Here is a 9313-nt window from a genome sequence, read left to right as displayed (position 1 = left end):
AGCCAAAAAGGCTGGGAATTGCCAGGACCCTCACGATATGATCACCATACTTAGATGCCGATATGATATGTATTGTGATTCTCACGATTCTTTAAGCATTGTGATTCGATACTGCAATTTTATTGCGATTCGATGATTGTTAGTTTAATCTGCTTTTGCAGAAGCAGCAGATACTCTTTCTGGGGTCCACACAAAAAAACAGAACATGACAAGTAACAAAACACTGATACAATGAGTCACACAAATTTAAAATACCACGATAAACAAAAAATACAACAAAAATTGTGTGTGTTCCCTCACAGTTCCAAACATATTGCTCACCAAATGTTTATTTTTTGTAATTTTTTATTATTATTAACCCATCCATATTTGTCCATCTTCCAAGTACACATATCTTTTGTTTTTTTACAACTTTTCTGCTACATATACAGTTTGTCATAAGTTTACATACACCTTATCCAAATACATTTCAATTCAGTTAACAATTCCTGACCTTGAATCCTAGTAAAAATCCCCAGTCTTCGGTCAATTAGGATCACCAATTTATTTTAAGAATGTGAAATGTCAGAATAATAGTAGAGCGAATTATTTATTTCAGCTTTTATTTCTTCCATCACATTCCCAGAGGGTGCAGAAGTTTACATACACTCAATTAGTATTTGGTAGCATTGCCTTTCAATTGTTTAACTTGGGTCAAACGTTTCAGGTAGCTTTCCACAAGCTTCCCGCAATAAGTTGGGTGACTTTTGGCCATTTCCACCTGACAGAGCTGGTGTAACTGAGTCAGGTTGGTAGGCCTCCTTCCTCGCACACACTTTTTCAGTTCTGCCCATGATGACCACTCTAATACCTTGACTTTGTTGTCCTTAAGCCATTTTGCCACAACTTTGGAAGTAAGCTTGGGGCCATTATCCATTTGGAAGAACCATTTGCAACCAAGCTTTAACTTCCTGACTAATGTCTTGAGATGTTGCTTCAATATATCCACATCATTTTCCTCCCTCATGATGCCATCTATTTTGTGAAGTGCACCCTCCTGCAGCAAAGCACCCCCACAACATGATGCTGCCACCCCCGTGCTTCACAGTTGGGATGGCGCTTCTTCGACATGCAAGCCTCCCCCATAGTCCTCCAAACATAACAATGGTCATTATGGCCAAACAGTTCTATTTTTGTTTCATCAGACCAGAGGACATTTCTCCAAAAAGTACGATCTTTGTCCCCATGTGCAGTTGCACACTGTAGTCTTTTTTTATGGCGGTTTTGGAGAAGTGGCTTCTTCCTTGCTGAGTGGCCTTTCAGGTTATGTCGATATAGGACTTGTTTTACTGTGGATATAGATACTTTTGTACCCGTTTCCTCCAGCATCTTCACAAGGTCCTTTTGCTGTTGTTCTGGGATTGATTTGCACTTTTCGCACCAAAGTACGTTCATCTCTAGGAGACAGAACGCTTCTCCTTCCTGAGCGGTATGATGGCTGCGTGGTCCCATGGTTTTTGTACTTAGTACAATTGTTTGTGCAGATTAACGTGGTACCTTCAGGCATTTTGAAATTGCTCTCAAAGATGAACCATACTTGTGGAGGTCTACAATTGTCTCTCTGAGGTCTTGGCTGATTTCCATTGATTTTCCCATGATGTCAAGCAAAGAGGCACTGAGTTTGAAGGTAGGCCTTGAAATATCAGAAGCTTCTAAAGCCATGACATAATTTTCTGGAATGTTCCAAGCTGTTTAAAAGGCACATTCAACTTAGTGTATGTAAACTTCTGACCCACTGGAATCGTGATACAGTGAATTATAAGTGAAATAATCTGTCTGTAAACAATTGTTGGAAAAATGACTTGTGTCATGCACAAAGTAGATGTCCTAACAGACTTGCCAAAACTATAGTTTGTTCACAAGTAATTTGTGGAGTGGTTGAAAGGGGCAGAACGACAGATTTTTAACTTGTCAGCTCGGGGAGTCAATCCAGAAACTTTTAGGTTACTGGCCCAACGCTCTAACCACTAGGCTACCTGCCGCCTATTGTTGAGTAACTTTGCCTGAAACCAGAAATTACAATGGCTCCCCAAGCTAAATTGCTTAGGCTTTGTGGAAATTGTAAATGTCTCTAATATCAAAAATGTGTCAAATGTTTTTATTTTATTTTTAGCTGTTACATCAGGTGAGGAGTTGGGCAAATGGAAATGTCAGACAAATATTGAAAAAATATATATTTTCACACTGAAAGCAATATGTAAACTCAAAGAAAAGAATGTTCATATTTTTTTATTAGAACATTAAATTGACATTGAATCCGTTGAAAATGTCAGTCTTCTCATTTATTGGCTCAAACAATTCCTTTACTCATAGCCATCCAGTGGCATAACAGTAAGGTTGGTGTTAAAGTTGAACCCTTACGATCTTGCTGGTCATATGGTCCTTATCATCTGTGGATGGGCACAATGGTACATCTGTTGGGAAAACAATTAATAGGAATTCAATAGTTTATCTTCTACAGTTGTCATGGTGCTGGCTAGCCAAATTAGTATAGATTTAGTCTGAATAAAATAAAATCCTGCCCAATAATGAATGGCAAACCAGCTTTTCAAGATGGCTAGCTCATTTGAGGAGTCACCTGAAGCGTGAGAGGAATTGGAGATCGAGGAATACAGCAGTGCTGAGGCAGAGGGCTTGTAATGAGGACGACTGGCTACTGTTCTGAACTGTGTGGTGAGCTTTCTGGCAACCAGATCTGCTGGAGCATCACCCAGGTGGGTGCTACACAGAATGGAAGAGGAGAAGTCTAGTAGCTACGTCCAATGGCTCTAAAAGTCAGGCTGGTTCTCAGACTTGCCCTCTACAAGATCATCAGCAGACACAATCACCATCATCTACCATCCTCTGACCAGCTACCGCCACTAAAGCCATAAACGGACCCTCTCCATCTCTCTAAGTGGCAGCTTTTAAAGACTTGGCCTCTATTAGTTGACCAGTCATATAATATTGCCTGTTGGTTTTTTGCTCGAAGCGGTTTGAGATTCTATGAAAAGCACTATAGAAATTAAATACATGATTAATTATAATTTAGCTAACAATGCCAGCTAGCGGTTTTGATTGGTATACATTGACCTACATTGGGTGGTTTCTATGGACTCCTTGACTGAAGAGGGGGACTACAATTTAGTGGCGAAGTGGCAGTGAGGAATTCATTTCTCAAGAGTATTCGTCCAAAGTTATGAGTAGACTGTATCCTGAGTGAGAGCATGGTGAGATAAAATACAAGGGCCTCCCGAGTGGCGCAGTGGTCTAAGGCTGTGCCACTAGAGATTCTGGGTTCGAGCCCAGGCTCTGGTCGCAGCCAGCCGTGACCAGGAGACCCATGGAGCGGCGCACAATTGGTCATCTGTGTCAGGGGAGGGTGTGGCCGGCAGGGATATCCTTGTCTCATCACGCACTAGCGACTCATGTGGTGGGCCGTGCGCAGTGCACGCTGACACGGTCGCCAGGTGTACGGTGTTTCCTCAAACACATTGGTGCAACTGGCTTCCGGGTTGGATGGGCATTGTGTCAAGAAGCAGTGCGGCTTGGTTGGGTTGTGTTTTGGAGGACGCATGGCTCTCAACCTTCGCCTCTCCCGAGTCCATAACGTAGTTGATGAGACAAGACTAACTTCTCCCAATTGGACACCACGAAATTCAGGAGAAAAAGGGGGGGGGTGAAAAACACAAAAAAATATATAAAATGACATCTCGTTCCACAGGTACGGGCGTTGAGAGCTACCTGCCTACCCCCAGGTGACCTGATCTGGCTGCTCAGCTCCTTCTGTTGGCCACCTGCACCCCCCTCTGCCCAAGCCTTGTGCTATTGACTGTCGCTCCATGTGTCGGAGGCTTAAAGTACTCAGAACTTTGAAGCCCAGACCTATACTCATGTCATTCATATTTTTATTTGATGTTTGTTTTGCTTTTCAAGCAGTCTGAGATTTGTTTACTTGTGTGTACTGCAATTCAGCTTTTAGCTGCCAAGTATGGCTTACATGTAAAATAGTTCATAAACGAATACGACTAACAAATATCTCAGGTGATGAATTAGAGTGCCTTCAGAAAGTATTCATACCCCTTGACTTAGTCCACATTTTCTTGTGTTACAGCCTGATTTCTAATTCGATTAAATATTCTCTCTCACCCATCTAGACACAATACCCCATAATGACAAAATGAAAATATGTTTAGACATTTTTGCACATTCATTGAAAATGCAGTATTCACACCCCATGCCTGAAAATACAAAGAGTTGTACTAAGTGATATGTTTGGGGCAAACACAACACAATGCTTTGTATTCAGGACATAAAGAAAATTCTTTGACACATTTTTGCAGTTTTATTTTAGTGCCTTATTGCAAACAGAATTAATGTTTTGTAATATTTTTTAAATTCTGTATATTAATCCTTATTTTAACTCTTTCATTTAGGTTAGTATTGTGCAGTATTTAGGTTAGTATTGTGCATCTTTGTAGGGACTGGGTGTATTGACACATCATCCAAAGTGTAATTAATAACTTCACCATGCTCAAAGGGATTTCAATGTCTGTTTTTTTTACCCATCTACCAATAAGCAGTGGTATCTGTACTCCACCATTTATATTTTTGACTACTTTTACTTTACTACATTCCTTAAAAGAAAATATTGTACTTTTTACTCCATACATTTTCCTTGATACCCAAAAGTACTCGATACACCTGGAATGCTAAGCAGGACATGAAAATGGTCCAATTCACTCACTTATCAACCGAACATCCCTGGTCATCCCTACTGCCTCTGATCAGGCGGACTCACTAAAACACACATGCTTCATTTGTAAAAGATGTCTGAATGTTGGAGTGTGCCCCTTGCTTTCTGTAAATAAAATAAAAACAAGAAAATGGTACCATCTGGTTTGCTTAATACTTTTACTTTTGATACTTAAGTATATTTTACAACAAATACTTTAAAACTTTAACCTAAGTAGAATTTTACTGGGTGACTTTTACTTAATTCATTTTCTATAAAAAGGTAGCATTACTTTTACTCAAGTATGACAGTTGGGTACTTTTTCCACCACTGCCAATAGGTGCCTTTCTTTGCAAGGCACTGGGAAATCTCCATGGTCTTTGTTGCTGAATCTGTGTTTGAAATTCACTGCTCGACTGAGGGACCTTGCAGATAATTGTATGTGTGGGGTACAGAGATGAGTTAGTCATTCAGAAATCATGTTAAACACTATTACTGCACACAGAGGGAGTCCATGCAACTTATTATATGTGACATGTTTAGCCAATTTCTACTCCTGAACTTATTTAGGCTTGCCTTAACAAAGGGTCTGAATACTTATTGATGCAAGACATTTTTGCTTTTAATTTTATGAATTTCTTTAAAACAAATATATATATATATAAAAACATAGTTCCACTTTGACATTATGGGGTATTGTGTGTAAGCCAGTGGCACATAATCTCAATAATAAATATTTAATTCAGGGTGTAACACAGCAACATGTGGAAAAAGTCAAGTGGTGTGAATACTTTCTGAAGACACTGTACATGGTGTATTTTGGCATGGCCTGTATTTTAAATGTGAACCACAGTAAAGTTAGATCAAATAGTAATCAGTCTAATCTCTACCTCAATAGGTAGGACACTCACCCCAGTAAACCTCTGCCTGACCACCGCTGTGGGGTAAGTCCCATTTGGGTCTTCTGGCCATTTCGAATCACTGTAACATTTAATGGTCTCTAAGGAATAGAAAAGACAACATGTCACGCATGGTAAGTTATCACTGTAGTGACTGCATTTCATATTGCTGTCATAATGGCACGTTACCCCGCCAATGATTAGGTCATTTGGCACAATAAAATACAACTGGTTATAACAAGATTATTATAGTCACAGGCGAACATACCCCTTCACTATGCTGAACCACTGAGGCAATATTCTGCAGGTTCTGGAAGTTCCCTGTGTTGATGGATCCAAATGCTATGATTTCATCACTAATTCGCAAGCCCTATGGGATAAAACAAATGTATCGCAACTGAAAAAAAACAACTCTTAAATAACCCCAAACAAACACACAAAGTAAATAACAATGTCTGTTGTAAACAAATTCTATATAGGTTTTAGGTCAACCTAGAAACTGTAAACACTCACAGCCTGACAGGCAGGGGAGCCTTGTGAGACAGCATCCACACGGGCAAAGGGAGAGGGCAGGGTGACCTCCTGCTCCATGGACTCAGTCTGGGATTCTGCCTGGTCCTGCTCACGCTTCGCCTTCTCTAGAGCATGCAGCCTGTGCAGGGCCTCCTCGATTTCCACCATGATGGCTTTGTGATCATTCTGTAGACCTGGCACATCGACAAGGTGGCCATAGTTAGCAGGGTAAAAAATACAGTAGGCAGTAGCACACACGAACAATGGAACCCCTTACATACTACACTGTAAATAGTTTGTCTGACTGTTGTCAAGTAATGTGTCAGTTAAAACATGTTATATTGCGCAGCAGTGCTACATGCTCTCTTACAAGAAATAGTGTGCCTTGCTGTTCTGATCTGGTACACATTAACATCTGCGCGAGGGAATCCCTCTGCATCAACCAAAGGACCTTCCATTCCAACCTCTTGCTAAAAGAAGACACACAAATTATTGACGGGGAATCATATTTCTTGCGTCATATAATAGCCTCACAACACGCACAAACACGTTGTTTCTAACGTTAGATAATACAGACTGAATAAAGCTAGCATTGACGTAACTTAGCTACAACATATTGGAAAAATAACCACATTTGAGCTCGCAAGCTAGCGTTAGCTCGCTAACGTCAGCTGGTCCAAAATATAAACAAACAACGTATCCATGTAACGTTGCAAACGTACATCTTCCAAAACGTCGTAGTAAGATTTAATTTGTTCTTCAATGGTGTCTTTCTTTTTTATAAGACTTTGGACATCTTCCATTGTTATTGTCGAATTTCCATCGTTGTTTTCCTCCGTCATCTTCATGATTCTCTCTCGTCCGGAAACTCAATAACGAAAACTACCAAACGGTGAATAACAAAAAAAGTCAGACAAGTTAAAATACTTAGGCCCGGCTGCTATTTCCGGTTTATTCTTCTTCTTTGGTGGGGTTTATCGGCGGTTGGCATCCAAAGTTAGGTGCATTACCGCCACCTACTGTACTGGAATGTGGGCCAGAGACAGGGAGAAACGAAATCCGACCTGCCAGCATTGCTCTAAAAAAAGATAACAAAATATTGAAGACTATATCTAATGACGTTCTACTCAACATACTCTTTAAACTAATTTCCTGTATCCCTTCTCCTTCAAACTAGATCTCATCCATTCTCTTTCCCTCCAATAATGTCCACACTGTATCTACACATTTTTATTTTATTTTTAAATTTTATTTAACCTTTATTTAATCAGGTAGGCAAGTTGAGAACAAGTTCTCATTTGCAACTGCGACCTGGCCAAGATAAAGCATAGCAGTTCGACACATACAACAGGAGAGAGTTACACATGGAATAAACAAAACATACAGTCAATAATACAGTAGAAAAAAAAGTTTATATATAGTGAGTGCAAATGAGGTAAGATAAGGGAGTTAAAGCAATAAATAGGCCATGGTGGCGAAGAAATTACAATATAGCAATTAAACACTGGAATGGTAGATGTGCAGACGATGAATGTGCAAGTAGAGATACTGGCGTGCAAAGGAGCAAGATAAATAAATAAATACAGTATGGGGATGAGGTAGTTGGATGGGCTATTTACAGATGGACTATGTACAGGTGCAGTGATCTGTGAGCTGCTCTGATAGCTGGTGCTTAAAGCGAGTGAGGGAGATATTGTTATGTACTTGAGTGAAGACCCAAAAGCGGTTTTAACAGAAAACAGAGTTCTTTAATGAAAAACAGGAATGGCATAAATCCTCTTCCAACGTAGTCAATGGAACAAAAAGAACGTTAGAATAATGCAGGATGCACCTGCCAGGCAGACTCCGACAGGATAGGACAAGGTGGAAGCAAACGGGACGACAGCTTGCTTCTGGCATCAAAAACACAAACAAGAATCAGACACTGAAAGTAGCAGGAACAGAGAGAGAAATAGAGACCTAATCAGAGGGGGAAGAGAGAACAGGTGGGAAGGAGTGAATGAGCTAGTTAGGGGAGATGTAGAACAGCTGAAGAATGAGAGACAGAGAAGGTAACCTAAAAAGACCAGCAGAGAGAGACAGAGTGAAGAGAAAGGACAGGAACAGACATAACAAGACATGACAGATATAGTCTCGAGCTTTAGTGATTTTTGCAGTTCGTTTCAGTCATTTGCAGCAGAGAACTGGAAGGAAAGGCTGCCAAAGGAGGAATTGGCTTTGGGGGTGACCAGTGAGATATACCTATTGGAGCGCGTGCTACGAGTGGGTGCTGCTATGGTGACCAGTGAGCTGAGATAAGGCGGGGCTTTACCAAGCAGAGACTTGTAGATGATCTAGAGCCAGTGGGTTTGGCAACGAGTATGAAGCGAGGGCCAGCAAACGAGAGCATACAGATCGCAGTGGTGGGTAGTTTATGGGGCTTTGCTGACAAAATGGATGGCACTGTGATAGACTGCATCCAATTTGTTGAGTAGAATGTTGGAGGCTATTTTATAAGTGACATCATCAAAGTCGAGGATTGGTAAGATGATCGGTTTTACGAGGGTATGTTTGGCAGCATGAGTGAAGGATGCTTTGTTGTGAAATAGGAAGCCGATTCTAAATTTTATTTTGGATTGGAGATGCTTAATGTGAGTCTGGAAGGAGAGTTTACAGTCTAACCAGACATCTAGGTATTTGTAGTTGTCCACATATTCTAAGTCAGAACCATCCAGAGTAGTGATGCTGGATGGGTGGGCAGGTGCAGGCAGCGATCGGTTGAAGAACATGCATTTAGTTTTACTTGCATTTAAGAGCAGTTGGAGGCCACGGAAGGAGAGTTGTATGGCATTGAAGCTCGTCTGGAGGTTAGTGAACACAGTGTCCAAAGAAGGGTCAGAAGTATACAGAATGGTGTCGTCTGCATAGAGGTGGATCAGAGAATCACCAGCAGCAAGAGCGACATCATTGATGTATACAAAGAAGAGAGTCGGCCCGAGAATTGAACCCTGTGGCACCCCCATAGAGACTACCCGAGGTCCGGACAACAGGCCCTCCGATTTGACACATTGAACTCTATCAGAGAAGGAGTTGGTGAACCAGGCGAGGCAATCATTTGAGAAACCAAGGCTGTTGAGTCTGCTGATAAGAATGTGGTGATTGACAGAGT

General features: G+C 40.9%; 1 protein-coding gene across 2 annotated transcripts; it reads right to left on the bottom strand.

Annotated features, from left to right (window-relative positions):
- Positions 1-2252: 2252 nt before the first annotated feature.
- Positions 2253-7101, bottom strand: LOC135541851 (26S proteasome non-ATPase regulatory subunit 9-like). 2 transcript variants are annotated; one of them, XM_064968290.1, is made up of 6 exons: positions 6888-7096; positions 6536-6635; positions 6166-6359; positions 5921-6022; positions 5665-5753; positions 2253-2453 (listed from the first exon to the last, which is right to left on the bottom strand). In XM_064968290.1, the coding sequence occupies exons 1-6, from the start codon at positions 7011-7013 to the stop codon at positions 2426-2428; spliced, it is 639 nt and encodes a 212-aa protein (XP_064824362.1). In that variant the 5' UTR covers positions 7014-7096; the 3' UTR covers positions 2253-2425. The 2 variants fall into 2 exon arrangements, with proteins under 2 accessions (XP_064824362.1, XP_064824351.1); XM_064968279.1 differs by lacking the exon at positions 2253-2453 and adding an exon at positions 5007-5178 and having other exon boundaries at positions 6888-7101.
- Between the last annotated feature and the right edge of the window lie 2212 nt (positions 7102-9313).

Source organism: Oncorhynchus masou, chromosome 1 (assembly GCF_036934945.1).
Source record: "Oncorhynchus masou masou isolate Uvic2021 chromosome 1, UVic_Omas_1.1, whole genome shotgun sequence".
NCBI lineage: Eukaryota > Metazoa > Chordata > Actinopteri > Salmoniformes > Salmonidae > Oncorhynchus > Oncorhynchus masou.
This window is presented reverse-complemented; position numbering and strand designations above follow the sequence as displayed.

Coding starts and splice junctions, on each gene's coding strand:
- LOC135541851 (XM_064968279.1), bottom strand. CDS start 7,013: ATGAAGATGACGGAGGAAAACAACGATGGAAATTCGACAATAACAATG. Junction 6,023..6,165: donor GCTCCCCTGCCTGTCAGGCT/GTGAGTGTTTAC, acceptor TTTATCCCATAG/GGCTTGCGAATTAGTGATGA. Junction 5,179..5,664: donor TCAGGCAGAGGTTTACTGGG/GTGAGTGTCCTA, acceptor ATTATCTGCAAG/GTCCCTCAGTCGAGCAGTGA.